The sequence below is a fragment of the Dermacentor silvarum genome, chromosome 5 (assembly GCF_013339745.2).
Source record: "Dermacentor silvarum isolate Dsil-2018 chromosome 5, BIME_Dsil_1.4, whole genome shotgun sequence".
In the NCBI taxonomy this organism is placed as follows: domain Eukaryota; kingdom Metazoa; phylum Arthropoda; class Arachnida; order Ixodida; family Ixodidae; genus Dermacentor; species Dermacentor silvarum.
In genome coordinates this window covers 166,910,039-166,926,396 of record NC_051158.1, presented here as the reverse complement: position 1 = coordinate 166,926,396, position 16,358 = coordinate 166,910,039, and the positions used below count along the sequence as shown (strand labels likewise).

The window sequence follows — 16,358 nt, the reverse complement described above, 5'->3', positions numbered from 1 at the left end:
CACTATTTATTTGGGTAACATCGGCTTCGAAACCAGACGTTTACATGAAAACCTACACCGTGAAGAAGCACGTGGAATAAGTATTTATTAATTGTGCTTTGATACGTAAAAACCTGGCCGCATACATCGTTTTTCTTAAGCCTGTCGATTTCTCAAATTTTGTGGACACTGACATATTAAAATTTCTGCACAAATAAAAATTCTAATTTTTGTCTGTGTTATACCATTTTTGTCTGTGTTAATGAAAACCATGACATCGGGGTTATAATGACATCGGGGTTATAATACCCCGTATGTCATTCGCAAGCGTATCAGGGAACGACGAGCAACCAGCCAAGCCACCTATCACAAGCCGGCCCCTCCACTCTCAACACCAGAACCAGGTCACGCTCCCGAATACCGTCAAGGGGGAGCCGTTCCCGCTCGAGAACTCCATCTCGATCCAGGCAACAACGCTCAAGATCCCGGTCTGCATCGGCATCACGCATCGGCATCTCACCTTGTTCTACCAACAAGAACAAGGTGAGCTTCGCAGAGGCCCTCAAGGGCACCTCACGAGAGGGTCGTAAAATCACCAACACACATGCCCCATCCCCTCCTCCCTCACCAGATAACCCAGAAATAGCTCACCTTAAGCGCGAGAACACCATCCTACGTGATCTCCTAACTAAACTCACGCAGGAGGTTAGAGACCTCAAACAATCCCAAACACCAGCCCCTACACCTATCGCTCAGAACGCCCCTGCCCCTAGTCAAGAGGCCCCTACAACTCCCGCCCCCAAGAAGAGAGCCCTGCAAGATGGAGCCACGGGCCAGGTCCGCTCTCAAGTTAAAGACATGCTCACCTCACTTCAAACAACTGTGAGCACTTTCCAACATGCACTGGACTCCATCCAGCACGCACTCATTGGTATTGTCCAACGAGTTACAAACCTGGAAAATCATATTCTCGCCCCTCCTAGCCAATCCGCCCCCGTCTGCGACCCTTCCGGGACGCCGATGGCGACATCCACCATCTCTCATCATGGCTCACACTAATCAAGACACCCTCATTTGGCAGTGGAACTGCCGAGGCTTTCACCAGAAACAACCGGTACTTAATCAATACCTACGCCAACATACCTGCCGCCCGGATGCTATCCTACTTCAAGAAACCAATAACGCCCCCACCATGCTACCTGGTTATCAAACCTTTCATACCACCCACCATCTTCACCGGGTCTTCACCTTAGTACGGCGTCGTATCTCTGTTATTCAACATGCTCTGCATAGTCCTCACATCGAACACCTATTCCTCGAATTAATTCCCAATCGTAAACGGAAAGAATGCATCTTCCTTCTGAACATTTACAATAGCCCCAAGCACAAAGCAAAGTGTCGCTTCTTCAACCTATTTAAGAAGGCTCTTCACGTAACTGGAACGCACCCCCTCCTCATCGGCGGCGATTTCAACCTCGCCCATGCAGGCTGGGGTTACGTTCGCACGGAAGCTGCAGCTCGCAATCTCTGGCAAGATTACCACGACTTAGGCCTCACCCTTATCACGGATCCCTCCTTTCCCACACGCCTCGGTACCTCCACTACCCGGGACTCTACCCCCGACCTCACCTTCATCAAACATATCAACAATGCACAATGGACCAACATACAGCAAGACCTGGGCAGCGACCATTATATCCTTGCTATATCTTTACCCCAACTCGCTGTAATCCCTGCCCCCACTAAAGAATTCGCCATTACAGACTGGGAGGCTTTTCGTAAGATACGCATTGGTGCTGCCTCAGCTGAAGGCATTGCCGACATCAACACCTGGATGCAAGCGCTACGCACTTACGTTCAAACGGCTACTCGGGTGGTAACTACAGATGCCCCAGTTGAACGCATAGATAGCCGCCTCGCCCATCTTCTGGAGGCTAAGGCCGCCATCCTAGCTCGATGGAAGGGGCAGCGCCTAAACCGCCGCCTCAGAAGTAAGATCTCTAAAGTCAATACAGCCATCGAGGAGCATTGTCAAACCCTCAGCCGGCAACAGTGGACTGAGCTGTGTAACACGATGGATGGACAACTTCATCGCCCATCTACGTGGAAACTCCTCAGACACTTGCTTGACAATACCACCCGCACTGCCCAACAGGATCGGCTGCAGAAACTCCTTTATACGGAGACCCTTAAGCAAGGTCCACAACGAGTGCTTGACTACCTCTGCTCCAGATATATCTCCGGGGGACAAGTCAGTCCACACAGAAATTACATCGGTAATCCCAACCCTACACTAGACGCCGATTTTAGCGCATCTGAAATACATGCTGCACTTCGCAAGCTTAACGGTCGTTCTGATCCAGGCCCAGACGGGGTCACTAACAAAACCCTTCGCAATCTCGATGACGAGTCCGTGTCCCATCTAAGTGACTACATCAACGATTGCTGGCGCAATGGCGCCATCCCAGCTGCCTGGAAGACTGCCAACGTTATCCTAATCCCAAAGCCTGGCACAATCTAGCCTCAACAACCTAAGGCCTATCTCCCTTCATGCGTAGGCAAAGTGATGGAACACGCCTTCTTAGCAGGCATCAACACACACCTCGAAGACAACTCAATCTATCCCCACACTATCATTGGATTTCGCCCTCACCTTTCTACTCAACACGCTATGTTGCAGCTCAAACATCAAGTACTAAACGACCGTTCCCGTAACACGAAAGCTATCCTCGGACTCGACCTCACTCAAGCCTTTGATAGCATTTCCCATGAAGCTATCCTTGACCAGGTCTCCCACCTCCACCTGGGAGAGCGATCCTACAATTACATCCGTGACTTCCTCTGCAATCGCACAGCCACCCTCTCGGCCGGGGATTTACGATCAGACCAGCTTCCCTTTGGCAGCAAAGGCACCCCGCAATGTCCAGTTATCTCTCCGATGCTTTTTAACTTAGTCATGATTGGCCTTGCCCAGCAACTACAACGAGTCGACAACATCAACCATACCATCTACGCCGATGACATCACCATCTGGGCGTACCGAGGCAGCGATGGTCAAGTGGAGTCAGACGGCGATTGACACGGTTGAAGCCTATCTCCAAGGGACCGGACTGCGCTGTTCGCCGGCTAAATCGGAGCTTCTTCTCTACAAGCCCATTCAGCGGGGACGCCCTCCAAAACACCAATCTGAGCACCGACCCTGTGACTCTATCACCTTACGCCTTCAAGATGGCAGTCCTATACCACACGTCCCTAGTATCCGGGTCCTCGGTCTCACCATCTCTACCAACGGCTCCAATGCCTTGGCTCTCAACAAGATCTGCGCCCAATCTCAAAACACCCTACGGCTTCTTAAACGCATCTCCAACCGACGAGGGGGACTCAAAGAAGAAAGCCTTCTCCGCCTCGTGCAGTCCTTTGTAATATGCCACATCACCTACGTTGCTGCGTACCTCAATTGGTACCGGGCTGAACAAAACAAGCTCGACACCCTCATACGAGGGGTCTACAAGCAAGCACTTGGCCTCCCGCATTACACCAGTACTGAACTCTTCAACCAACTAGGAGTTCACAACACCCTTGCCGAACTCATTGAAGCACAACAACGCTCTCAGCTTGAACGGCTCACCCTTACTGAAACGGGACGCTTTATTCTATCTACGCTTGGCTTTACATACCATCATCAGCAGGGCCTCAAACAATCGATCCCGACTGACATCCGTAGCTAGATCCACACAGACCCTATTCCTAGAAATATGCACCCTGAATATAACAGGGCCCGGCGCCAAGCTCGGGCCGGAGCAATCATAAAAGCCTTTGCTCGTGTACCTGGCGTTACATTTGTTGTTGCAGCCCAATATTCCCATGGCACACGATTTGTGGGCGTCACCACACGCGATGGAGTCCTACACCAGGCCTCCAGCGTCATTACCCCCACTGCCGAAACGGCTGAAGAAGTGGCCATCGCCCTGGCCACTCTAGATCCCACCTGTCACACCATCGTGCGTGACTCTCGCTCAGCCGTCACTAACTTCAGCAAAGGCCGTATTTCTCCTCAAGCTCTTCGTATCCTCCGCCAGGCACCACACTCTAAAGAAAGCATGATCTCCCTGACATGGATCCCGGCCCACGCGGGCAATGTACATCCACACCTCCCCAACCTCAACGAGGTCACCCACTCCATTGCGCGAGGACTAGTCAACCGCGCCGGAGACACTGGAGACGAGTTGGACACCAGGGACAGTCTGACTACTTATAACGATCTCGTTAAGGCATTTTACCTTAGTCGCCGAACCTTCCCCCCACCTCACCCCAAGTTCAGCCGGGCGCAGGCTACCACCCTGTGTCTGCTACAAACAAATACGTACCCTTCACCCGCCCGCCTCCACCTTATATTATTGCGATAGCAATTATATGGACATTTCAACCGTATTTCTGCCGTCGGCGTCGCCGTCGCCGTCCCCGTGAGGTTCCCTATAGATAAAATCTTCGCCGCGCGCCGGATGCCCGAGCGGAAGCGTGCGGGCGGAAGCGTGCGGGGACGCGCGCTATCACGGAGAGCGAACGCCCTCAATCTCCCACGCGCAAGCAAGGAAGCGGGAAGCCAGCGCCGGAGGGAGCGGGGGAGGGGGGGGGGGGGCTCTTATACTCTGCTAACAACCGCGCTCGTCGCTCGCTCGCACCGTCTCTTATCTCCACACGGCTCTGACCTTTATGCGCCGTGCATTCGCCGCTCAGTTTCCGTTGAAGCGATAGATCGCACGTACCTTCGCCGCTGCGGCGTATGCGCTTGCTGCCACCGTTTTGACAGTCATTGTCTGCAGTCATTCAGTGTGATCTATTCGTGCTTGTTTGTGCACGCTCACACCACGCTTGTTCATTCAGTTAGTAATAGTCGGGCCACATTTTCCAACGTACTCTACACATGCAATGCTGCCCGGATCGGCAGTGCAGCGCTACAGGTGTGTCCCTTCGCACGCGCTGCCCACGGGAAGCACTTCTCATCAACACCACCGTTTCACACGCGCCTTCTCGTGGTCATCGAGCGTCTCTTCATGTCGGTCTACTTACGCCGCAGCACACCTGCTTACTTAATCAGCTCATGTTTACTACAATTCATATTGCTACCAAAGCCGCTCACCTTACTTCGTATGACATTGCTGTGTTGCTGTCGCATTCATTGCTTCGCACTTAGGGCGAAACTGTGACATTTTTTCCCTGAAGTTTACAATACCCCCAACTGCCGGTGCTGTGGCACTCACCCGGCTACGCTTCCGCATATGCTGTGGGAGTGCCCACCACAGTGCACACACATTAACACCACGACCCTCTCGTCGAGGTTGCGTGAGGCTCTGCGGAGCTCCGCCCTCGACGACCAAACCTGGGCGACCCAGCACGCCCGTGAGGCGGCGGCGAGGCAAGCCCTCGACGTCCCCTCATGGGAGGCTTAGGCCCGGCCATATTAAAGTGCTGGTTCCGCAATAAATGTTTATTCTTCCTCCTACCGTGGTATCAAGGGCGGCGCCAGGGTTTTTTTTATTGGGTGGAGGGGGGGGGGGGCAGGCAGATGGGGTACTTATGCGTTGTGTTTTGACTATTGTTTAACTCCCTTCCACTTCCCTCTTATTATTCCGATAGCAATTATATGGACACTTCCACCAGATTTCTGCCGTCGGCGTCGCCGTCGCCGTCTCCGTGAGGTTCCCTATAGATAAAATCTTCGCCGCGCGCCGTATGCCCGAGCGGAAGCGTGCGGGGACGCGCGCTACCACAGAGAGCGAACGTACTCAATCTCCCACGCGCAAGCAGGGAAGCAGGAAGCCAGCGCCGGAGGGAGCGGTGGGGGGGGGGGGGGGGGGCACTTCTACTCTGCCAACAACCGCGCTCGTCGCTCGTCCGCACCGTCTCTTATCTCCACACGGCTCTGACCTTTTCTATGCGCTGTGCATTCGCCGCTCAGTTTCCGTTGAAGCGATAGACTGCACGTACCTTCGCCCGCTGCGACGTATATGCGCTTGCTGCCAGCGTTTTGACAGTCGTTGTATGCGGTCATTCAGTGTGATCTATTTATGTTTGCTTGTGCGCGCTCACACCACGCTTGTTCATTCAGTTAGTAATAGTCGGGCCACATTTTCCAACGCACACTACACATGCAATGCTGCCCGGATCGGCACTGCAGCGTTACAGGTGTGTCCCTTCGCACGCGCTGCCCACGGGAAGCGCTTCTCATCAACACCACCGTTTCACACGCGCCTTCTCGTGGTCATCGAGTCTCTCTTCATGTCGGTCTACTTACGCCGCAGCACACCTGCTTACTTAATCAGCTCATGTTTACTACAATTCATATTGCTACCAAAGCCACTCACCTTACTTCGTATGACATTGCTGTGTTGCTATCGCATTCATTGCTTCGCACTTAGGGCGAAACTGTGACATTTTTTCCCTGAAGTTTACAATACCCCCAACTGCCGGTGCTGTGGCACTCACCCGGCTACGCTTCCGCATATGCTGTGGGAGTGCCCACCACAGTGCACAAACATTAACACCACGACCCTCTCGTCGAGGTTGCGTGAGGCTCTGCGGAGCTCCGCCCTCGACGACCAAACCTGGGCGACCCAGCACGCCCGTGAGGCGGCGGCGAGGCAAGCCCTCGACGTCCCCTCATGGGAGGCTTAGGCCCGGCCATATTAAAGTGCTGGTTCCGCAATAAATGTTTATTCTTCCTCCTACCGTGGTATCAAGGGCGGCGCCAGGGTTTTTTTATTGGGGGGAGGGGGGGGGGCAGGCAGGCGGGGTACTTATGCGTTGTGTTTTGACTATTGTTTAACTCCCTTCCACTTCCCTCTTATTATTGCGATAGCAATAATATGGACACTTCCACCAGATTTCTGCCGTCGGCGTCGCCGTCGCCGTCTCCGTGAGGTTCCCTATAGATAAAATCTTCGCCGCGCGCCGTATGCCCGAGCGGAAGCGTGCGGGGACGCGCGCTACCACAGAGAGCGAACGTACTCAATCTCCCACGCGCAAGCAAGGAAGCAGGAAGCCAGCGCCGGAGGGAGCGGGGGGGGGGGGGGGCACTTCTACTCTGCCAACAACCGCGCTCGTCGCTCGTCCGCACCGTCTCTTATCTCCACACGGCTCTGACCTTTCTGCGCCGTGCATTCACAGCTCAGTTTCCGTTGAAGCGATAGACCGCACGTACCTTCGCCCGCTGCGGCGTATGCTTGCTGCCAGCATTTTGACAGTCGTTGTCTGCAGTCATTCAGTGTGATCTATTCGTGTTTGTTTGTGCGCGCTCACACCACGCTTGTTCATTCAGTTAGTAATAGTCGGGTCCATTTTCCAACGCACGCTACACATGCAATGCTGCCCGGATCGGCAGTGCAGCGCTACAGGTGTGTCCCTTCGCACGCGCTCCCCACGGGAAGCGCTTCTCATCAACACCACCGTTTCACACGCACCTTCTCGTGGTCATCCAGTCTCTCTTCATGTCGGTCTACTTACGCCGCAGCACACCTGCTTACTTAATCAGCTCATGTTTACTACAATTCATATTGCTACCAAAGCCGCTCACCTTACTTCGTATGACATTGCTGTGTTGTTATCGCATTCATTGCTTCGCCCTTAGGGCGAAACTGTGACATTTTTTTATAGATGTTCAAATCAATCAATCGGAAGTCCGAGATAAATCTTGTTACATGGCACCTACGCTTCGTTCAGTCGTTCAAGACTCCAATAAACGTACACGGTGTTCTGCTTAGATAAGTTCCACGTAGTAGATATCCAGGCTGGGCATGTTCAAAATATTGTTACGTGTGAGGAAAACGAAGACCGGGTGAACGTGCTTGCGGTCCCGGGTTAGCAAAGAGGAAGAGGACGACGCTGACTACATCAACCAGCCAGCCGCTCTGGCGCTCACCTCCGCGACCTAATATAAACGATCCCCTTCATCTGTAAGGTTTACAAACGGTCTCCTTTGCGCGTAACAAAGTGGTGGAGGTGCTGGGTAAGCGCTCGCAACAACGGCACCATCACTGCTGCAGCTTAGTCGAAGCCTTCAACTTGCCGGCCTCGCGCCATCTGCCGTCACCGTCTTCGACATGCCTGAAGAAGGAGCCGCTCCGAGGGCAGCGCCGAGCAGTCCGCTGCAGTACTACCGAGTTCCACCCACTTTCGGAGGAAAAGCGGGAAAGATGCCGACGAGTGGCTCGTCCACTACAAACGAGTGAGCAGGTCCAACGGGTGGGATTCAACCACTCAGCTCACCAATCTGGTGTTCTCCCTCACCGACACCGCACTCGTGTGGTACGAGAACCACGAGGACGCGCTTACGACGCGGAGAATTTGTGTTGAAGAGCTCAAGGAGTGTTTTGGGGACTCAGTCGCCAAAAAGAAGCGTGCTGAGCAGACATTGTCGCAACGGGCGCAGCTACCGGGTGAGACATGCACCACGTCTATTGAAGAAGTTTTAAAGCTGTGCAAGGTGGTCAGTGCTCGCATGTCAGAAGAAGATAAAGTCGGACATTTGCTGAAAGGAGTGGCTGAGGACGTGTACAATTTTATAATTGGAAAGGAAAGCCTCAGTTCCGTGTCCGACGTCATTCGGCATTGCAGAACATTTTAAACGCTCAAGATGCGGTGGATTACGCCAAAGTTTGGTTGGTTGGCAAACGTTACGACGGTTGCCAGTGTGGACACGAGCCTTTGCCTCGCCATCCGGCAGATAGTCCGCGAGGAACTTTCCCGCCGCTAAGAGATGTCACGTTCAACTACTGACCACCATGGCGTGTACACGTCATGCGAGGCTATGACTGCGCCACATTCGGCCCCTTGGCAACCGATGGTTAGCGCAGCGGCTGTAGAATACAGCGCAGCCCCACAGTCGATGATGAGAACTCGCCCTCCGACTCCGCGCTATGACCAACGCGCTCAGCGCACGCCTTCTCGACGCCCGATATATCATCCTGACACACGCCATGAACCAGTCCACTACACAAGGGAAAATGATGATATCCGGTTTATCGACGAACAACCAAGGTTTCGACCTCTCCCGGTGTGTTACTCTTGCGGTACACACCGCAAGAGTACACACTCTTGTGGTGTGTACTCTTGCGGTTTCACGGCCTTCCGAAGGAGGGCCGTGAAAACTCGCAAAGGAGACCGTTTGTAAACCTTACAGATGAAGGGGGCCGTTTATTTTAGGTCGCAGAGGTGAGCGCAAGAGCGGCTCGCTGGTTGATGCACTCAGCGTCGTCCTCTTCCTCTTTGCTAACCTGGGACCGCAAGTACGTTCACCGGTCTTCGTTTTCCTCACGCGTAACATTATGTCAATCAGTGCTCAGCCCAACGCTTCTGCTCATTACAATTTCTCCCACTATCCGCGAGGCAATACGATTCCTTGCAAGAGAGCCTCCTCGCATATGGACTTTATTTTGCGACACCAAACCCGCTCTTCAAGCCATTGAGTGCGTTATGAGACAAGACCCTTATTATATTTTAGCTCTAGAAATCGCAGAGCTTCTCGACATTGCGACCAAATGCGGTCACCACGTCACCTTTCAGTGGATACCTGCACACTGTGGCGTGATAGGAAATGAACAAGCAGACGCTGAAGCTAAAATAGCTGTAAATAATGCGCCAGAAGTAAGCATCGCGTTCTCACGAACAGACACGAATGCCCTGCTTCGGTGCGTCATGCGGAACTCTACACTTGAGTACTGGACCAATCCTGATCGACGACACAAGAGACTGCACAAATGGGACCCAGAAATGAAGTTCCGCATGCCTCATAAACTGAAGAGGAGCATAACAAGTCTGCTACACCGGATTCGTCTTGGTGTTGCACTCACGAGGCGTTATACGCATATCATCGGCTGCAGTGACACTGGTCCCAACTGCGATCACTGCCCAGTGCCAGAAACACTTGAGCACATATTTTGCTCATGCCCAGCGTACGCGCGAGAACGGCAGAGCCTCATTTCAACTATTCAGCGAGTGACTAAAAGACCAATGTCTGACGAGATTGTCTTAGGTCCTTGGCCTGACGCCAGCAGCGCAGCTGTGGTCATCGAAGCGACTATAGCCTTCCTTCAAGCCACTGGACTCCATGCACGGCTATAGTATGACCTCAACGGGATGGACATGTACATACGCACCTCCTAATCTTATCATCATCATTCATCGCTCTTTTTATCCCCTCCCCCCTTCCCCAGTGTAGAGTAGCAGGCCAGAGCAAACTAACGCTCAAGCCGACCTCTCTGCCTTTCTTCAAATAAACCTCTCTCTCTCCCACTATTTCTGAACGTGTTTCTTATTTTCTTATTTTTTTAAATTGAACTATCGGAACTTTGTAGTTATTCGGCGTGCTTTCTTTGCGCTATTTAAGAATGAAAGCAGGTGAAAAAAAAGCGACCATTTATTTAGGTATGTTCAACACACTCGTCCAAGAACACAACAGGGTTCCGATGCGGATACAAATTGCTCGATGTCTAAAATCATTTAACAACAGCTTGAATGGGCTGAAGGCGTTCTGAATACATCAGTGTGAATAAGCTATTCCAGCAACGTAGTAAGATATAAATTAAAAATTAGCACATTTACACAGCAGTGCTCTTGTTAAGAAAGTGAATATTTCTATAGTACATCGTACAGCACACACATAAAAACAGTATTGAGTAATGAGAAAAACCAGGTACCCAGCAGCAACAAAATAACAAATATTAGCACGGTTCACTACACTAGCTAGGACACAGACGTCGCCTCGGACAGCAACCTATGGAGTGTCTTTCAAAGCGATGATGGGGACAGATGAAGTGCTCAACGGTTTCGGCACAACCACAGATGTTAGTGCCTGCGCTGTGACAGTAATTTGTAAAGGACAGAACATAGCTGGGATTTATTCGATGGTGAAGCGGGTGTTCCGATACCGGTATACGTTCGGTTCGGGTCCTACGCCCGTGAACGCGCAATTATCCCGCGAAAGCACCGCAGAGAGACGATGGGGTATCATGATACCGGTACACTAGTGCAGACGTATACGTCGATTACTGTGCGCAGCATCAACATGTCGAGAACACGCTGAATATATATCTTATTGGCAAGAGATAGTGCGACCGAAAACCCAGCCAGGTCGCTCAGACGGTTATTCGTCATCTTGATGTGAAGATAAGTCTTCTATCGTCGAAGGCACCAAAACGCGCGCTCGCAAGATGATGACGATTCCGGTATCGTCACGGCGAAAACACCTAGTTTGTGCAGTTCGTAGAACGCTAGTTTATGCACTTGAGCGATGTGACTGAGATCTCCTCATGGTCAAGGTTCAACTCTGCCCAGTAGCCGAGCGGAGTTGGAATAAAAAGGCATTGAAACCGTCTCCATATGTGAACATCTATGGCTTCGAGCCGACTTTGCTTGCTGCGCTCGCGTTCTGCCGCTTATGCGCCGCATAAAGACGACACGTGTATCCCGCGTGGTATACGTGCGCTGCCTTCGGTTACACAGCACTCGCGGTTATGCGACCTCAGCAGGGCGAAGCTTATTCTCCGCCGGAGAGGCCTGCGAGTGGAAGGCGCCTGAAAAAGAGCGTATTGCATGCATCCGAGGCACGAATTTGCCGGTTCACGCAAGCAGACCGAACAACGAAGAACGGTAGCCTATTTTTAAACCTATTTAGAACCGTTGGACCCATTTTTATCTTCTTGCGGCAGTTCGCGCTGTATTTCAAGGCCTATTCTATTATAAGCGAGAGGGTAATTACTTGTGACCAGAAATTTTGTAAAATAAATTGTTATGCTAAAACAAGGCCGTCCTTTGTAAGCAGCGTTGCTCTCATGCATCTTCCTCCAAGTTGTAAGACATCAGAAGCGACATTTTGTCCCATACCGCCTACCTTGGGTCAGCTTTTCGGCGCTGTCGGGGGGGGGGGGGGGGGGCGAGAATTCTGCGCACCCCCCCCCCCCTCCCGTGCCTCCCTCTGGCGCCGCCCCTGCATGGTATACATGGACAACGCGTCGCGCCGTGGTGGTGGTTTGTCTGCCGAGGATTGCCTCCCGCACTGCTTGCTGTCGTGCCAACAGAGCGTGGTGCGTTTTGCCCGTTGGCCGTGAGGCGGTGCGCCGTCGTCGTTTTCCATCGGTGACAAGCAAGAAGCGTGACGTCGTTCAAACGTGCGCACGTTCGTGTTGTGTTTTCGCGCGTGCCCTGGCGGCGGGAGGTGACGTGGTGGTTGACGCTACAACCCCCACGATTGCGGCGTAATACCCCGTGCTCGGCGAATTCTCCGTCGATCGTCGTTCCGAAGGTGTGCCGTGCGCCTTTGTGTCGAGTGTGTGACAAGCTCACCGTGACTACGGCGTGAGGTATTACTACCGCATCAAAGGAACGTGAGGATTCTTGCTTCGCTTGGCGTGGGAGTTTGGATTCGCTGTGCAACATCGCCGTTCCTACCTGCAACGCTCCACCGGAGGTGTTATTTTATTTTCTCCCTGTGTTGAGTGTTTGGTAGCTCGACCGAGAGGATTCCTGACATGGCACGCAACGGCAGCTTCTGCGGGCTTCCGGCTTTGGCGGCGATGGTGATCGTCTTCGGCTGTCTTGTCGGTGAGTGATTATTTGTTGGACCGTCCTGTTTCGGCTGCGTTGTTCTAGCGAGCCTCCGGGACCCGTCTCACAGCGCGAAGCAAACGACGCGTCTTTTCGCTGACAGCTACGTACGTATGCTTCGGCGCGGCGTTTGCGAACGCGGAAAAGGCGCTCCTCTCGAGCTGGCGCAACCTCACTACAGAATATTGTTTACGTTTCGGCGGAAATGTAGGCGTCGGGCGGGTAGCCATCGTTTGACGCCCCGATTTCCCGACCTCGACAAAACACATCGGGGCCTGCTAGGTAGTTTTCTTGCGGGGTCGATCGTCGAGAAGCACGCGATGTCGATCGTCTTGTCGTCGTTGTTCGTTAAGAAAGCCGACACCGCCGTTTGCAGTCGAATACCAAAGTTGGCCAGCGCGCGCTGCTGACTACGCACTTGTCGTGGGGCGGGGAAGGGCCTTTCTTTTTCGTTTTACCTCCGCGGAGCCTTCAGACGCTGCTGCAGCAAACCTGTTTGCCGGTCGCCGTGGCTTGGCTCGAAGCGCGGGCGCAGTACGTACTACGACTGGAACGACCGTTTGTAACTACGCTGCCGTGGAATGGGAGGCGGGCTCGGAACTCTCTAACGCAGGACTGTCATCGGCGACGCAGCTGCTTGCGCTCAGGAAGCTTTGTCTCAGTGCCGATGCGACCATTGGCTCTGTGATCTCGCGTGATAGCGCGGCTTTTGAACTCGGCAGCAGCAGCGGGTGCTTTCGTCGAGCCTGATGAGAGTTCGAAGCGCCCGGGATGTCGCGGACATAGAGTTAATATACTGACTCTAGAGGACAAGCTCCCCATAGGGCCCATGCACTGAAATCGGTCACCGCAAGAGCGCCGCCATTATGATACGCTGATGTTGCCAGCTCCTGAAACGCTTGCTAGACTTGGCGATAGTAATTACTTTTAATTTGGCAACCTATAGCTTGTAATGTGTGTTCCCGCAGCCGCGTGGGTGTGGGAGGTGTTGGCCGTGCAGCTGGCATTTACGCAACCCAAGCATGATCCTGTTAAAATTTCCGGCGGTATGTGGTTTTCAATGGTCGCGCACTAGCTAAAATACCATATAGCTGTTCAGGCTTCCCTGTTTGCTGTCGCAAGTGTCACTTGACGAGCAATAGGTAAAGAAAATGCCGTACTGTGATGCATCTCGAACGATTGCGATGAATCGCGGAAGCTGTCTACTCGCGTGATGTTCTGAACAAGTCAGACGCGTTTACTTACGTGTGAAGGGAAATGCCAGAGCCCTTTGGAGCTTTAGTCTTGCACAAAAGGCACGAAGGTGCCATCGCGTCAACCGATGTCGTCGCGCGATCACATGTCAGAACTACACTATACCAAACGAAACCACAGGAAACCCATAACACTACCACGCATCCGAAAACGCAAATAAAAACTATCCGAAACCTAAACTCGCGTAATTGAATGAATGAGTACGTCGTGAATTGCATAAATTACGTTAGCAAGAGCTTCCTGTAAGCTTAATATTCACACATCACCTTCATAAATCCATCAGGTATTCGTTTTTTATGACACAGCATAAGGCGACCTATCCTTGTTTTCATCGCTCAAAAATAATTGCGCTGGCCACATTGACGAGTTACAAGATGGCGCCGACAAGATGGCGGCACCTAGCGGTCCCTCCTTTTTCGGCCCAGCTTTGCCTTAGAGTCAGTTATATTAACTCTCTGGTCGCGGAGACGAGAACTGCGCCGTGGACGAGCGAACTTATGACGTCACTGTGAACACTACGGAATTCATGACGACCACTGCGAACACTACGGAAAGTGTGTGGGACATCAATAAAGTTATTTCACTGACCGACTTACCTAACGCTGCTGAACCCCCAAGTGCCGACGGCTTTTCATGGCGACACATTTGAAGACGTGGAAGACTGGCTGGCGGAGTTCGAGTGCGTGGCTGCGTTTAACAAGTGGGACAACAACGCCAAACTCATGAATGTCTACTTCAGCCTCCAGGATGGTGCTCGCACGTGGTTTATGAACCGCGAAAGTGCCCTGTCATCCTGAACTGAGTTCCAGCGCAAGCTAATGGAGACTTACTCCAGCCCCGATCGCCGGGAAAAACGCCTGGATCCTCATTTAGCGTGTATACTACAGCAGGGTATACGCGACAATATGAAAAGGAAGTAATACGTCCTACTCAGGCAAGCCCGCTAAGAATAAACCCTTGGAGAAGCCTCACAATGTTAAGGAGAAGCCTCACTATGTCAGATGGTTCATGCTGATGGTTCATGCTGTAAGGACCCTTTCGGTGCCTGCTGCTGCTGCTGCTGTTGCTGAGTTAACGAACCCGATATAAGACAGACCGCGGCGGCGTAGATTCCGTATTGAAAAAAGCCGGCAGATTCTATGCCCTGTGGGAATCGATGCTATGCGGAGCAGTGTGCAGGGAGCCTACCAAATTAAAAAAACGATCATGAGAGCACCAAGACGCAGGCGGCTCTTTCGTGACCTACATGACACGCATGTAATGACATTCATGTCCCGAGTTCTCAGGAGTCCCTTTAGCTACGCCTAAGAGACCTGAAGACGAAAGTCCTAGTCATTCTCATGACTATGACTTCGACCATCAACCTTTAGACTTTTCCTTCACTTAGTGAGCGCCTCCTCTATTTTTTCAGTGCCTGGGCGAACGCGCTCCTCAGGCTGTCGGGCGCCCACTTCGCCTCTGCTCGCAGCTGCCGCGTGGCGGCGTTGTGTGAGTAGAATACACACAGTGTGCTACTAGCGGACAATAAAAACGATTTACAGATACTTGCGAATATCTGTGGGAATGCAGCGACCAATCTAGGCCTTATGTTTAGCACAGAGAAATCAGGAATTATGATCTTTAAAGGGATACGGACACAAAATCTGAAAATTTCACGAAAAAGCTGCAAATGAATCCTCAGTGTGTGATTACACCGAAAAGAAGCAGTCAGTCAGCTCATTTTTGAGCCGATGGTGTTATTTTTGGCATTTTTGTCAGCGCACGCCTCGCCGCCCGACCCGCGGTAGTTGGAAGGCGTGACGTCACGACACCCTCGTCAGATAGCCAGCCGGCCGGCCGCGGTCATTCGAAGCTCGCCGCCGCCGCCATCGCGAGCATGGATTCGAGTTCTGGGGCCTCTACCAGCGATGAGTACACGTCTAAGACGAGGACCATTCCAACTTGGCAAGAAATATTACCGCTTACGCTTACGAGCCTTCCGCGTCAAGAGAGGAAGGCGGCAGGCGGCCGTGAAAGTGCCGGTCAGGTTTTCGCGAACCGTAGCGCGAAGCTTTCGCTCTGCACCAGACACTTGTGCAAGAACTATTCGTCATTTCCTCTGTAAACATGCTTTTTCAAGAGCGCACGCAGGCGAGGCAGCTGCGGGGTACTTAAGCACTGCTTGGATGACTGAATAGTAGTTTATGCCGTCGGCGTGAGCAACTGCTGTGAGGTACCAGTACCTCCGAGACTCTCACGTCCACTTCGCCAGCCGCCCGACAGATGGCAGCATGTGTCTGGAGTTCTCCCCAGTTTTTTCTGCTTTTAGCCTGTAGAGAAGCAGAGCTGTGTGTGTGTGTCTGCCCCGCGTCTATGTAGGACTGATCTCGTGAGTCGCGCTCGCGCTCGCTAGCCTTGTATTGCTTCACCACAGCCGCTGGATCCAGCGGATCCAGCGGCCGTGGCTTCATTATGCTTTGGCAACATTTTTAAAGACATTACTGACTCCGTGCCCAGCCTCGGCCATATCGCCCCAGCCTCGCCCT

The 16,358-nt window shown here is 52.6% G+C and overlaps 1 protein-coding gene across 1 annotated transcript in view; it reads left to right on the top strand.

Moving 5' to 3' along the window:
- The first annotated feature begins 293 nt into the window (after window positions 1-293).
- Window positions 294-16,358, top strand: part of LOC119453868 (fibrous sheath CABYR-binding protein-like) — a 69,076-nt gene continuing 53,011 nt past the window's right edge. Inside the window, exons 1-2 of the mRNA XM_049668107.1 lie at window positions 294-522; window positions 611-910. Coding sequence (XP_049524064.1) covers window positions 294-522; window positions 611-910 — 529 coding nt within the window. The remainder of the gene's footprint in view (window positions 523-610; window positions 911-16,358) is intronic.